At 51.9% G+C, this 14017-nt stretch overlaps 6 protein-coding genes across 6 annotated transcripts; 2 read left to right on the top strand and 4 right to left on the bottom strand.

Moving 5' to 3' along the window:
- Positions 1–38: 38 nt before the first annotated feature.
- Positions 39–881, bottom strand: BKA67DRAFT_589546 (Alpha/Beta hydrolase protein; the record flags this gene model as incomplete). Its single annotated transcript, XM_046104477.1, has 1 exon — positions 39–881. One exon carries the CDS (start codon positions 879–881, stop codon positions 39–41), a length of 843 nt encoding a protein of 280 aa, XP_045963763.1.
- An 846-nt stretch (positions 882–1727) lies between these two features.
- BKA67DRAFT_652855 (glycoside hydrolase) lies at positions 1728–2483 on the bottom strand (the record flags this gene model as incomplete). The annotated part of the gene is made up of 1 exon (XM_046106240.1): positions 1728–2483. One exon carries the CDS (start codon positions 2481–2483, stop codon positions 1728–1730), a length of 756 nt encoding a protein of 251 aa, XP_045963762.1.
- An 862-nt stretch (positions 2484–3345) lies between these two features.
- On the bottom strand, positions 3346–4654 carry BKA67DRAFT_529773 (uncharacterized protein; the record flags this gene model as incomplete). Its single annotated transcript, XM_046099127.1, has 2 exons — positions 3346–4257; positions 4310–4654. 2 exons carry the CDS (start codon positions 4652–4654, stop codon positions 3346–3348), a joined length of 1257 nt encoding a protein of 418 aa, XP_045963761.1.
- A 1210-nt stretch (positions 4655–5864) lies between these two features.
- BKA67DRAFT_508537 (putative MFS monosaccharide transporter) lies at positions 5865–7638 on the bottom strand (the record flags this gene model as incomplete). The annotated part of the gene is given in 3 exon segments (XM_046097163.1): positions 5865–7047; positions 7103–7404; positions 7420–7638. 3 exon segments carry the CDS (start codon positions 7636–7638, stop codon positions 5865–5867), a joined length of 1704 nt encoding a protein of 567 aa, XP_045963760.1.
- A 1578-nt stretch (positions 7639–9216) lies between these two features.
- Positions 9217–11041, top strand: BKA67DRAFT_589556 (uncharacterized protein; the record flags this gene model as incomplete). Its single annotated transcript, XM_046104482.1, has 6 exons — positions 9217–9239; positions 9499–9661; positions 9737–9998; positions 10053–10529; positions 10588–10694; positions 10805–11041. The coding sequence occupies 6 exons, from the start codon at positions 9217–9219 to the stop codon at positions 11039–11041; spliced, it is 1269 nt and encodes a 422-aa protein (XP_045963759.1).
- Positions 11042–11565: 524 nt separating this feature from the next.
- BKA67DRAFT_545148 (uncharacterized protein) lies at positions 11566–13585 on the top strand. The gene is made up of 3 exons (XM_046101313.1): positions 11566–11728; positions 11903–12355; positions 12477–13585. Exons 1-3 carry the CDS (start codon positions 11690–11692, stop codon positions 13290–13292), a joined length of 1308 nt encoding a protein of 435 aa, XP_045963758.1. The 5' UTR covers positions 11566–11689; the 3' UTR covers positions 13293–13585.
- Positions 13586–14017: the final 432 nt, after the last annotated feature.

Below are 14017 nucleotides of genomic sequence, written 5' to 3'. Positions count from 1 at the left end.
CAAGTAGCTCGCTTATCCGAAACGCAATATCTAATTAGTTAAGCCGAGTACGTAGGCAAATATCCCCATTGCCTCAGCCAGCTTTCCAAAAGAGCGTTAAATCCTTCCGGATTGACCTTGTGCAGCCAATGACCAGCCTGCAGCAACTCAACACGATCATAAGTCTCATCGACCCCCGCCTCCTTTTCTACATCGATACCGCCCGGAGAAGCAGCCACAACTAAGCGCGGGATCGGATCCTTGGTAGCCTTGACGCTCTTCAGATATGTGGAACCAGAAGCCCCCAAGCGCTCTATCAGCCCGAGGCATGTCTCGCCGACTACGCGCGGCTCGATGCCCCAGGCCCGGACTTTGTTCCATATTGGCAGCCAATCCGGCGCACTCAAATAGACACCCGCGTTCTCGAGCCACGCCGTAGAGAGCTGTGGCGCGTCGGCAGGGTCTCGCCTGAGCTGCTCGGCGAGGCTGGTCATGAGCGTGGGCGTCATGAAGTATGACGGGTCCACGAGCACCAGACCCCGCACGAGTTCAGGATGCCGCGCGGCCAGCTCTGATGCGATGATGCACCCAAGGCTGTGCCCGAAGAATATGGCCGGGTTGTCGGCGCTGACGTTGAGGTGACGGGCCAGGGCGGTGACATCGTCGCTCAGCGTTATCGGGTCGAATTCAGACACGTTGTCTTGGACGGTGCTGCGGCCGTGACCACGGAGGTCGAGGGCGAGGACGCGGAACCGCTGGGTGAGGAGGAGCGGAATTTGGAACACCCAGTCGGTTTGGTCACAAGTCCAACCATGTAACAAGATTATCGGGATCCCAGAGTCAGGCCCTTGGACTGTGTAAAACAGGTCGGAGCCATTGTGCGGGAAATATCCACTGCTCATTATGCTCTTCCGTTCCTTGGTGTCACAAATTGTATGTTGCTCTCACGACTGACGATGTAGACAATCAAGTCAAACATCAGTATCGCGACAAAGCTCTCTATTTAATCACGATATCTTCCTATTGCCCCTATAGATATGCGTGGATTACAAATCGATGCTCTTAATGATTATGGCTGGCATGCATTGAGTACTTATGGGCGATAATTTTTAGTAACCTGGTTGCAGATATATGTTTGGTCACCGCAACTTGAGGTGGTCGTGTTATGGAGCTGAGCATAACGCAATCCTGCAGCCCTCAACGGAACGATGCCTGTCTTAAGAATTGAGCATAATGCTCCTTCGCAATAAATGAGAACTAATGAATAACGTCATCTCCTGCTTCAATGTATAACACCTAGCATTGGTCATCATTAAGGCTCCATACTCTCACCATAACGCCTTGGCGCAGAGTGTAGACCAGGGTAAGTAACAATCCGACCGTTTAGGAAATCTTCAAAGTTCTCCCGACAGCAATCAACGACAGTCCTAAACCGAACGATCCGATGATTCCACAAATCCTTCAAGATCACACAACATGAGCTTTGGTTCATCCTGTGGGACAATTAGACACTATGTCTACCCTTGAATCGCAAATGTGATATTCTGTTTCACTCATTTGAATTTGTGTGCAGGTACAAGTTGGAGAAATAGACAATTTAAAAGACGGAAATAAGAGGTTAACATGGCTGCGCTATATCCCTATTGGATACTGAGCTAGTATCCATATGGACCATAATAACGACAACAACGGATAGTTGAATGCCGAGGTGGCTCGGCAGCTGTGCGCTTGCCTCCCAACCCCCATACTCAGGAATCCAGTTGTTTCACAACATGTTGCGTCTGAGTACCTGGTGGCCATAACTCGGGACCTGGTTCAGTGTAGTTCGTGATCCTTGTCCAGAAGTCGGGGATCAGCACGCCAGGTGTCGTATCACTGTAGACTCCGGGTATGCTGACCAAGGGAGCCGGCACCCCGGTCCCGTCCCCGACGACTCTGACCTGTGCGCATCCGACGTAGAATTGGGCGCAGTCGAGCTTGTGCGCGGCATGCAGTGCCAACCCCTCGGCCCGTAGTAGGTATTCCCCCGGCGGGACATTGCGAGCGAGCGGGAACCTGAACGAATGCGTTCGCCGCATGGCCCAGACCAGGCCCTCGTCTCCCAAGGTCGAGTTGGCCAGCGTCGTCACGGCATAAATCCTGGCCCAATCCCCGCTGCCGTCGTAGTCCGCAGCGTTCACGCCATCGGGGGCACGGGATAGGTAAACTTGCTGGATGCCGGGGTGGCCGAAAGTAGACTCAATGACGAAGCCGAGCTCGTCGCCTGCGTTTATGGTCAAGGTGCTGGTGTTGAGGGATGTACCGAGCGATGCACCAGCGTTACAACGCATGTCAGTGCTGTTAACAATCTGTAGAGGTGCGTTGGAATTGTTGGTCCGGCGGACGTATTGGTAAGGGTCTCCAGCAACTTTGCCGTTTATGATCAAGTTGTTGTAATTCCAATGGGCGAGGACTTGTGTAGTCCAGATCACAAGGATAATGAAGAAGGATAGAAGTCTCTTCATTGTGACTGAGGAGAACAGTCTACCACGACTCCGAGGGATAGCGACTACAACGGTTCTCGGGATTGGCGAGTCTAACAGATTCCGATAGCTGTTTGTGCAATTCACAGTACTGAAGCCATCACTCATACTTATACTAGATAGTGGTTTGCAGATCAGCACAGATTCCATGGTCGTTGTATTTAGCCGGTGGGTATGTATAAATCTGCCGCTGATGGAGGTCTTGCGGACCCAGGATGGCGAGTGGAAATCAGGTCAATCGTGCCTGACTGGTTTCAACCCTGCCAATTACGCGAACAACGGGGAATCTTGAATCGCCCCGGCCCAAACTCCTGTAATGCACGTCTGGGTGAGAGATGGCCCCTGCTACGGGTCGGCACAAGTGAGCATGCGAGTTGCGATTAGGGGTACCACAAGTGTAAAGTAGGCTTCAAATCACGTCGTGGGAAATAACCATTTGGTTGCTTGTAGCACGGACAGGGTGGGCTTGAAACAAGCATAGTGTATAAGTGTGTAATTTCATATCCCAAACTTGGTGACAGACCTGTCCAAATAAGTGGCGCAATCGACGAGTACACAAAATATCGAAATATTGCCCGATCGATCCTGTCTTCCATTACCAGTATCATCTTCTATGAACGGTGAACAAAAACAAACCGCAACGCCATGATCCGCTGAATGCCGTTTTCCTGAGTCCTGTGATTGCTACTTTTGATAGTGTAGAATGTGATCAAGCAAGCTCATAAGAGCGACGTGGTAAAGAAGGAGTAAGACGTGAAGTCGATGTGGGTGCCCGCGCTCTGGGAATCACGAGATCCGGAGTATATCGGCAATCCCAAGTGTCTTATAAACGGCTTTGTATTGCTCATGATGCCTCAGTAGCAGCCTCCTTGGTGTCAACCTTCTTGGCAGGAGGAGCCCCCTGGCCGTCTTCGTCGCGAGTACGCTTGCCATTGGTCTTATTTTCCGAAGGCTTGTCCTCGCTGGTGTGGATCTTGGGCCTGCCGTCACCGCTAGGCTGGACCTTGGGCTTCTCATCCTCCTGGTCTCGACGCGAGCCACCATGGTCTCTGCCTCGGCCCCGGTTACCCCGACCTCGGCCACGTCCACGGCCGCGCTGGTCCCGGTGGCCATTCTTCTGATCACGATCCCGACGATCCTTCCAGTTATCAGAGCCACCACGGTTACCACCACGGCCACCTCTGAAGTTGCCACGACCACGTCTAGGTCCAGAAAGCTCTCCATCTCCGTTTCGGAACTTCTCGTTCTTCTGCTCCTGATAGACCAGCTTGCGGAGAATCAGCATGTCGTGATCCTTCCACTTGGGCTGAGGGTCGAGGGCCATGAACTTGTCGGCCGCCTCTTGGTCGGCCCACTCAACGAAGACGGAACCCTTGAAACCGCCATCGTCTCCACGTCGAAGGCGGACGGAGTTGGTTTCGCCAAACTGTGTGAAAAAGGCCTCGATATCCAACTGAGTTGACTGGCCCTCCTCACCGAATCCTTTGACATAGACGCTTCGCTCGTCGATCTTGGTACGTCTTGTAGGATCGAAGGGCTTCTTCCGCTGGAGAGTCTCCTCACCCTCAGGGCCGTCGACAATAAGATCCTTGCTCTCCTTCATGGCAGCGACAACGGCGGAGTAAGGCTGGAAGCGGCGCATGCGCTTGAAGGAGCAGATGGTCTTGAGAGGGACAGGCTTGTTCTCGGCCAGACCAGTGAGATCAGACAGGAACTTGTCAGTCGGGAGATTGCTGTCGCTGAAGTAGAATTGGATCTGGGATGAAAGTTAGAAATGTCGAGTCAGTTCTGCATAGCAGAAGGCTTACCTGGCGGCGGATCAAGTCAGGATCATCAGTCTCTGGAAGGTCCGAGACGTCAAACTTGTTGCCAGTCTTGCCCTTCTTGGTGGTCTCAGGGCGCTTAACCTTGAGCATGTCTTTGGGTGGGTTGTTAATGCTAGGCCCCTGGCTATCGGTCTTGCCATCATCCTGGGCATCTGGTGCCACCTCGGAGGGCTTTTCCTCAGTGGTGCTAGACTCAGGCTTGGGCTCAGTCTCAGGCTCAGTTGCATCGGTCTTGGTGTCGACTTGGGCATCAGGCTGGAGCTCGGTGGTGGTGTCAGGCATCTGAACATCGACAGCCTCGGGGGCCTTGACCTCTTGATCGCTCATGCTGACTGTGTTTTGTAGCAACGAATGGGACGCTGTGGCAATACTAGGTTAGAAAAGAGTGCAAGGTGAGACTGCAGGAAGTACGATGGCGAACAGAAGGACTCGTAGACGTCAAGGAAGTCGTCGTGAAACCTTGAGGAGCGACAACTGCTACTGGACCAGGCAGATATCTGCCAAGTCAAGTGCGAGGAATTGTACTGTGCAGTGATGTTGAAAGTGCTGGAGTGGTAACTTGGATCTTGAGAAGACCGACACAATGAAGGGAAAGAAAGTGAATATGGTGGGTAAAAATAATAATAATAATAATAAAAATCAAGGTCACAGTGGTGAGGTGCAGTCGCAGAAGAGAAGAAGTAAAGAAAAAGACGATGGCGGGGCAAAGGCAGAGGCAGAGGCAGAGAGGCAAGAGTCACTCGGCGTTTGCGACTCGAAACTGGGATTGGAGAGGGACTGCACAGGAATAGGAATTGACTCACCAATGATAAGAGTATGTTGATAATGAAGAGATCCAGTCTGGGGCGACTGGTGGTGTAGAAGTTATGGGTTCAATGCGGTCTGATCTGTTACGACGAACAATCACAAGTCAGTCAGTCAGTCAGTCGCAACAATGACGGGAGCTTCGAAAAAAGATTCTGATGGAGCTACGGATAAGTTAATGATAACAAGTAGCTGCGGGACCTAGGACAAGCACAAGCGCAAGCACCTGAACTTTGCGCGCACCAATTGCACTTTTGCTCTTGGGCCTCGAGCCCCGCAATTTCAATGATTTCAATGATTTCAATGCGCTGCTCCAGCCAAACAACCACGGTAACTTTTTCCCCCCTAAGCTCTTATCGATTAGGCAGTCCTGGTCCACTGTACGTATAGATTAGTCATGCCATCACTCATAACGAACTCACCTTACTGATTAAACTGACATGACTTCGGCCCCTCGAGTGCTCTCTTTTCCAGACGTTTATCCTCCATTGACAGAGGAGATATTCAATCGAGTAGCAGCTACCTAAGGGCTACACTAAGGTTAGACTAGTCTGGACCAAACTGGACTCGGCATATGACATTGCAATCACGATGATTATATTAGAAAACATCAACATTGAGCTCAGGCGAAACGCTCTTCATTGAATCACGATTATGTATCTCAGCTTTGTGTTTCTGCAACTCTCCTAGACAAGGCGCACTCAACTACCTAACCGTCTCCTCCGTAGCTCACTTATGGCTCGACTCCGTAAGTTGGCGCCGTCTTTTCTCTAATCACGTCCGATAGTATCTGATTCTTCTTCGCAATGTCAGACGCACCACCCCTGTCATTAAACACCTCGTCCATCTGCTCGAGCGTCTTGCCCGCCGTCTCGGGAACGCAGAAATACGCCCAGACGAGAGATAACAAGCTGAACACAGCAAAGAAAACATATGCACCGAAGCCTGTGTTTTGCACCAATGGTGGCGTGATGAGTCCGATGATGAAGTTGTTCAGCCAGTTGGATCCGCTGCTGATCGAAACGCCCTTGGCTCGAAGCGACGAGGGGAAGATCTCAGCTGGCATGGCCCAGGGGACCGGCCCCCAAGTGGAACCATAACCCAGCATGAAGATCATGAGAAACGCCACGCTGACCCAGCCTTCTGTCGTATGTCCGGGCCAATCATACGAGAACTTGCCCACAAGGATCGCAATGATCATATGCGACAAGGCCATCACAACACTGCCACTGATAAGAAGCTTCCGACGACCATAGTGATCCATGGTCCATAAGCTGGTGATGCAACCGACGAGCTGAACCATGTTCAGCACTCCCGACATGATCAACTGCATATCGTATTTGAGGCCCATAGTCGCGAAGAGTGTTGGCGAGTAGTAGATCAGAGCGTTAATCCCCACGAACTGCTGAAACATCATCAGGCCAGCGCCAACTTGGGTTCTCTTCCAGCAGCCAGGCTTGAAGCAATCGGCCCATGAGACCAGTTCCAACCTCATCTTGTTGCCGAAACCCGAGCTGCCGACGAGTTTTGGGTGTCTCTCGGCGAGGACCTGTTGCTGAAACTTGGCCTCAGCGATGACATCGATCCATTCCTGTCGTACTCGGTTGTCGGTAGTTGGCAGTTGCCTTAGCTTTGCAAGGTTTATGAGCGCTTCATCCTCGCGGCCCTTTGCTGCGAGCCACCTCGGTGAGAAGGGCAGCAGAATCGCGCCGAAGCCCAGGAACAGTGCCGGCACGATCTGGAGGAGGAAGGGCAACTGCCACGACCACGCGCTGTTGATCCCCTTTGTTGCGTATGTAATCCAGAAAGCTACGACAACACCCACAACGATCGAGATCTGCTCGAATACCAGGAGTGTTCCACGGATTTGCGGCGCTGCGATTTCTCCAATATAGAGTGGTACGACACCACTCAGCCTGGCAGATATGTCAGTTTAGAGGCCTCATCGCTGAATTAGTAACGATCACATACATTCCGATGCCGATACCGCCAATCAGACGTGCAACGACCAGCATAGTGTACGAGATGGCAGCGACTTGAAGGGCAGATCCGACGATAAAAATCACAACCGCGATCATGATACAATACTTTCGAGAGAAAGCGTCGGCAGCCCAGCACTGGTTAATTGCTCCGATGAATGCTCCCAGGGTGATCATGGCAGTCATCAAGCCTTTATAAAAACCAGACCCTGCGGCAGTTTCGCTAACTTCGGGGAATCGATCGAGGAAGTGGTCCATGACCAGTGTCACGGAAATAACACCCTGGCTTTTCATCTTCGTTAGCTACACAGAGCATAGTCCACACCATTTCACGTTTACGCACTCATATCCAAATAACAGACCGCCAATGGTGGCAAAGCCGGCACATAGTGCAACGTATGATGACGCGAAGACGCCTCGGATGCCGGAAGGTCCATAGGATAGCTCGTCTAGGTTGAGAGCAGGTTGGCCCTCATCATGCTCCGCAGAAGCGGTGTCGATGAAGTCCTTCGTCTCGTTCTTCTCCATGATGAAGAGAAGATGGAATGCTTTGGAACTTCAGGGAGAATTTGTTGGGACTCCAGGAATTCGGTGGTTACTCAAGTGAGTCTACAGCACATAAAAGTAAAGAGAGGAGTAGGGCGATCATGGAGTCCTTATATCTTCATCCGGTTGTCACTACGCTGGCCTCCTGCACACCATCCCCGAACACTAATTCTTGGTTATCTGGAGAAACAACAATATAATGGATCCCATATACCACGAATACCCCAATGTGGGGAAGCAAAGTGCTTGGTGTTGATGATAGACTGTGGAGAACCCTTGAAAGGGGCTGAACCGTTTCTCCGCAGCCCCAGAAAGGGGCAAAACCGTCGATGCAGCCCCAGAGTTGACTGCGCTTGAACGTCATTGCGTCAATGGGCATCACTTTAGCAGCGTCTCGCGAGTCGCGCCCTGTTACTGAAGCGCCGGCTTGGCACCTGTCGGCACATACAGCGGCCCCAGTCTCTGGGACAGTGGGGGAATAACGGGTCGCAGTGCTGAAGTTTGCTTCAAGAGATCACGAGAACACTCCACTGATCCTTCCAGCCGCTTCTTTATGCGTGATTCATATGCATGGTGACGTCCGGATATCTGTTACATTCTTGGTGTCGTCGATGTCGTATTGCTTGCAGACCACCTTTGATGTTCAGCGATGTAATGACAACTTGTACAGTCATATTGTTTAGTTCTTATGCGATTATTCACGTCTGAAGAATGATTACCCATATTTCCCAAGGCGTCGTTGAGTGATAGTTGGGGAAAACTGCGGGGAAGTTTGGGGGTTTGGTTAGGCCGGCGGACTATTTCGTATTGCGCCAACAATGATTGGCTAAACGGCTGCATCAACGGTCTTGGTCCCCAGACCACGCATTCTCGTGGTCGCGTTTCGGCGTTCATGGCCATTTCAGTCAAAGAGGCTCGATTCCCCGACCACAAGTCGGCTCAGAATCAGATCTCATGTGCGTATTGTCAACTTTTTCGCCTGTGAAGGTCTGCGTTGTTCCTAACAACTTCAACCTGAGCAACCGTTCTAGCATTGATCAAGGACGGATGTCTCCATTAAGAACTCAAAGTTCAACGTCACTTCAGACAATCCTTGGCGGCCCGCTTCCCAAGGCTCGTCCATTACCGGTCCCCTGACTGCTCAGAATCTGAGTATGGGGTCTGGGGTTGACCAGCAGCCATGTCAGGTAGTAACGTCATTTCTTTCTTTGCCCTCCTGTTCTATATATGCTTCCGATTCCACCCGATGTTAGATAGTCCCAGGTCCTCGGAAGGCACCACTAATTGTGTGCTGTACAGTCATGCCGCGAGAAGCATCTGAAATGTGAATACCTGGAAGGCTACGCACCAGGGCCTGCTGAGAAACCTCCGCCATGCGATCGATGTGCGGCGTCAGGGAAGAAGTGCGTTCGAGCTAGAGAATTACGCTTCAAGTTTCATCGGTAGGTCACGCCAACGAGCCAGAAATACCTGTTGGGAACCAGGGTTCATATCACAAGTGAATGGTGGACCACTGCTGATCTCGAGTCATGTCTCTAGCTGTCCAAAGGCGGACCAACGATGGGCCAGACTACCCACTCGATGTGAGTGCTCTAATCCGTCGAGGATGTCTTACAATCTGTGCTGATGATGCGCAGTCTACTTTGTGAATGAGACAGATGAGGTTAGGGCGTTTTATACTCTTCAGGATGGAGAAAGCCCTTATCCTTTTACACTACCAGCACCAGCTGATTTGCCATTACCGCTATCAAATGTGGTCACGCCCCCTGTCAATCACGTACCAGTCTCAGCAGCAGAATACTTGTTGGTAGATACTTTGTCGCCGACTACTGCAACGCATAGTCCGGCACAATCTGCCACTGGGAGCCGAGCCTACTCCTCCATCCCGGATGGCTCGCTTGTCTTCTTGACGAGCGGCGATGGCAATTTTGACGGCGCGTTTCCCCTCCGTAACCCAGCCGAGGTGCGATTGATGAAATATTACCTCGAACATATGTGTCACTGGGTAAGTGGGAGGTTTTATGACGAACGGCCATAGCTGTCTATCTCCCATGGCAATGCTAACTTCCATGACCCGTAGTTCGATCTATGTGACAACCAAAAACATTTCGCGCTCGAAGTTCCACGCCGGGCTATTGCGTGCCCAACATTGCTCAATGCCATTTTCGCCTTGTCTTCTCGCCATCTAAGCATGGGCGAACAGTTTGACCAATATGCTGCAGATCGATACCAACAAGAATGCCTGAACCAGCTGTCGGCGATATATATGGACCCGTCCACGCTCTCAAATGACGACCTGCTTGCGGCGACCATCCTCCTACGGACGTTGGAGGAGATAGACGGTATGGTTACTACTTACTCTCACGATGGAACATGGACTGATGACTTCCTGTTAGTGCCATTGATAGGCGCAGACCACGAATTGCATCTCCACGGCATCCAGCTTTTCATGAGCAATATAACTTCGCCCTCCTCGCCAGAAACTTTGTCTTCTCTCGAGCTGGCCCCTGTCTCCAGCCTTCGGAGAGCCTGTTTCTGGAGTGGTCTTCGGCAAGAGATCGTGGTGGGTTTCGCCGCACAGCGACCCGTCAAGCTCAACCTCGACCACGCTTGGGTCGATCGTTCGCTCAACTCTCCTGCGACCGACGACGTGTGGGCGAACCGAATCATCATCCACTGTGCAGATGTGCTCCGATACTGCTTTGGAGGCGAGGCGGCAAGCGGAGCGATAGATGAATGGCGGAGGTTGCAGGAGTACGACGAGGCTTGGCTAAGGGCAAGGCCGTCAAGCTGGCTTCCATTTGCGTACTCGGAGCCCGACAAGACCAAGGGTGAAGTGTTTCCCACAGTGCTCTATCTCGGTAGTGCCGTTGGTGAGTTGGAGGAAGAGGTCGACGATGGGAGACGAGATAGTGCTAATAATACGTGCAGTTATCGGCAACGCACATGCCATCTTTGCAAGAGCATTGTTGATGTGTTACGATCCGACCATACCGAGGATAGGGCCGGGGCAGAAGCTCGCTCAGCAGAAACTGGATGTAGGTGCCTCAGTGTTTGCCAAGGTTGCGCGACTCGCCTTGAACCCATTTCCACCCTTCAAGCAGCACATGCCGATCATTGTGAGCCCGACCCTGACACAGCCTGACAGACAGAAATACGTACACAGATCCGAGAACTATGCGCAACTGCCCTCACAAACCGAGCGACAGTCCCCGCAATGTTCACAGCAAGCATGGGTGTGACCATGTGCGGAGACCGGTTCAGCGACGATGGCGAGCGCGGTGGACTATTGAATGTCCTGGTCAAAACAGAAGCGGAGCACTTCTGGCCTACAGGGGGCGCGCAGGATCATCTGAAGAAAGCTTGGGGATGGGCTGTCGAGTAGAGCCATCTATGCTGAAATAAATACCATGGCATGTTGGTTGAACGGAGGTCAAGTTGCATGGTGGATCATGGCACTGGGAGGGATAAGCAGACTGTCAATATTCAACAGCAGGAGAAGTGTCCTATAGATGTTTGAGGCCGAGCATTGTGTTGATGCAGTCAATGAATCCAACCGGAAAGTGGAAATCACTTCAGGATGATGGGACAATAGAGTAACGTGAGGACATGCAGATGCGTAGATGGATGACCTACCTGTAATCAAGTTAGTGGTGTTGTGCACTAAAGGCGGCTCAGGCTCAATTCAGTTCAGTATTGGATGGATGGGGACACGGGGAGAGGAGGCCTGTGCGTGTAGAGCGTCCTCCGCCCCTGCTTAGAAGAGTCGCTTTGGCACTGTACCCTGCGCCTCCAAAATGCGCCAACGGAACAGTGCGCCAAAGCGAAGCACCACGTGACAGGGGTCCTCACGAAATTTTTGGATGGGACTTGAGGACGGGGGGGAGCTACGCCAAAGCCAAAGCCAAAGCCAAAGACATCGTGTTATCGCGTGCATCCATTGAAAGTCAAAGGACCTGTGACTGCGGACTCCTGAACCCCCGACGTGAAGCCGCAGCACACGACGACGTAGCCTTTCCGCACGACAGCAAACATGGCCAAGGGAAAGAGGTTGCACGTCTTGAGAAGGCCGGTCAGTAATTTACTCCCATCTCAACCATCCCAACCAACCAGTCAATCGATCAATCGATCAATCAATCGACCATCTGCCTTGCTGCGCCTATCCGGGTGTCTCTGTCTGTGTCTTTTTTTGTTTTGTTGTTGCCACTGGAGCGGAGCAGCCGAGCTGACCTGTGTTCGACTGTAGAAATTGCGCCAGTCGTGGAACAAGTACAACCTTTACAACATCTGGCGGCAAAGGGATCCCAAGATTGGCCTGTCCGACCAAGAAACCTTCTTCCAGCAGAAATGGCGGGCCAAGGGTCTCCTGCGATCCTACCACGGCGAGCACATGAAGGAGCGCGACTGGGAGCGCATGTTCAGCCGCCGCCTCCTCTCCGTCGCCAACATGGATCCCCGATACATGGCCGAGTTCGACGGCAGCGAGAAGGCGGCCGGTCGAGGTTCCGGCCAGGACGAGACCCCTCTGTGGGACGCCAAGGAGATCAAGCCCAAGACCATCACGCCCTACATGAACATGGCCTTCTCCCCCATGGAGAGGAGACTGGACATTGCCATTTTCAGAGCCATGTTTGCCAGCAGCGCGAGACAGGCCAGACAGATGTGTATCCACGGCGCCGTCAAGGTCAACGGTAAAAAGGTACATACATAAAAGAAAAAACCCACCTTCCTTGCCCTCACCCCGTCCATCAGTGAGGAATCAACCAACCAACCGAGATAGCAAGAAACACTCAAAAGACTGACACAATCTCCTTCCGCAGATGCCCTTCCCCGCCTATAAACTCAACCCGGGCGACATGTTCCAGGTTGATACGGAAAAAGTCATGTATGCGACCGGAAAGCCAAAGCCTCACATCGTCCAGGCTGCTCCTAAAGGCACCAATGCCGAAGACGGTGCCGAAGACGTTGCCGAAGAAGCCGGATCCGAAGAGGTCGAGCCCATCGAGCCAACAGGGGAGGCATCGGCAGAACCAGCCCCCGAACAAGACCCAGATACCACGGACAAGCCAGAGCAAAAACACAATCTCAGCCCCATGCGCAAGACCATCGGTGGTATGGTAAAGCAGGCCAAGGCAGTGCTCGAGAACGAGAAGCTCGGCGTGACCAAGAAGCGAACACTGCGCGGCTTCATCAAGAAGGCAAAGAAGATCCAGTCCGAGAGCGGCTCAAACTCGCCTGTTGATATCGCCGCCAAGATCAACTCGTTGATGTCCGAGCTGAATCTCGTCGCTCCCGAGCACGGAACCGCCGAGGCACAAACAGGAGAGGCAGCACAACGCAAACCCGCCGTCACGGATCTCCTGACGCCCGAGGAGATCAAGACTCTGGAGCGCAAGATTAAGGAGGAGGAGGACAACCCATACAACCAGGACAAGCCCTACATGACGCCCTGGCAACCCAGAGAGTTCATGAGTCCCTTCGCCTTCGTCCCCCAATACCTCGAAGTCAACCACAACATCTGCTCTGCCGTGTACCTGAGGCATCCAGTGGCCAGAGTAGGCTCTGCCGAGGTGCCAACACCCTTCGGCTACAACATCAACCAGTTGGCTTTCAACTGGTACCTGAGGAGGCGATAAACGGCTGGAGAAGCGCGCAACCGGACATGTTCCGCGAGTGAATGTATACTATAATGGGAGTGGTCCGGCCATTCTCTCCTTGGCTCATCAAAAGGCTTCTTGTCAATCGATGCATGGAGCGAGGACATTTCCTCCTCCTCCGGACATTTAGATATCAATGTGTATAGACATGTACATTACGAAATAAAAAAGTGTATACCACCCGCCCATTGCTTGTTCACGTTCGGGCACTCAAGTGTGGGCTTTCTCTCTATCTCTCTCTCTCTCTCTCTCTCTCTCTCTCTCTCTCTCTCTGTCATGCGCGTATATATCTACATCTGCGGCCACTCCAATCACCATGTTTACAGCCTGTTGACTATATTATAGTTTTCGTGAAGGGGATTGATGTGTGAATTTGGAGAGATCAGGAGAGAAAAGGAGGGAGAAAGAGGCATCACATTATGTTTGACCAAGGTCGAGCATGAATGCCTATTTCCAATGGAGGAAAATAAAGCCGCAAAATATATATGGCATGCGTGTTGTCCTATTTAGGGTGCTAAATTACCAGACCAAAATTTTTCTGTATAAAAAATTTGCGTGTTAGTACAGTAATGTACATCAGCATGTACGTTAGTAAAGACTCCTCTTATTTGATTTCATCTTTTTATTCCATCGTTCGAGTGTTTGCCTTTTGCTTTCTGAAGGATGCACACCACTAATGAAATAAAAAAGGTTTGCAGTCGCAT

Source organism: Truncatella angustata (genome assembly GCF_020726525.1).
Source record: "Truncatella angustata strain MPI-SDFR-AT-0073 chromosome Unknown BKA67scaffold_1, whole genome shotgun sequence".
Taxonomy (NCBI): Eukaryota; Fungi; Ascomycota; class Sordariomycetes; order Amphisphaeriales; family Sporocadaceae; genus Truncatella; species Truncatella angustata.
The sequence above is the reverse complement of the archived record's forward strand: the minus strand, read 5'-3'. Positions and strand labels throughout refer to the sequence as shown.

Coding starts and splice junctions, on each gene's coding strand:
- BKA67DRAFT_545148 (XM_046101313.1), top strand. CDS start 11,690: ATGGCCAAGGGAAAGAGGTTGCACGTCTTGAGAAGGCCG. Junction 11,729..11,902: donor TGCACGTCTTGAGAAGGCCG/GTCAGTAATTTA, acceptor GTTCGACTGTAG/AAATTGCGCCAGTCGTGGAA. Junction 12,356..12,476: donor TCAAGGTCAACGGTAAAAAG/GTACATACATAA, acceptor CTCCTTCCGCAG/ATGCCCTTCCCCGCCTATAA.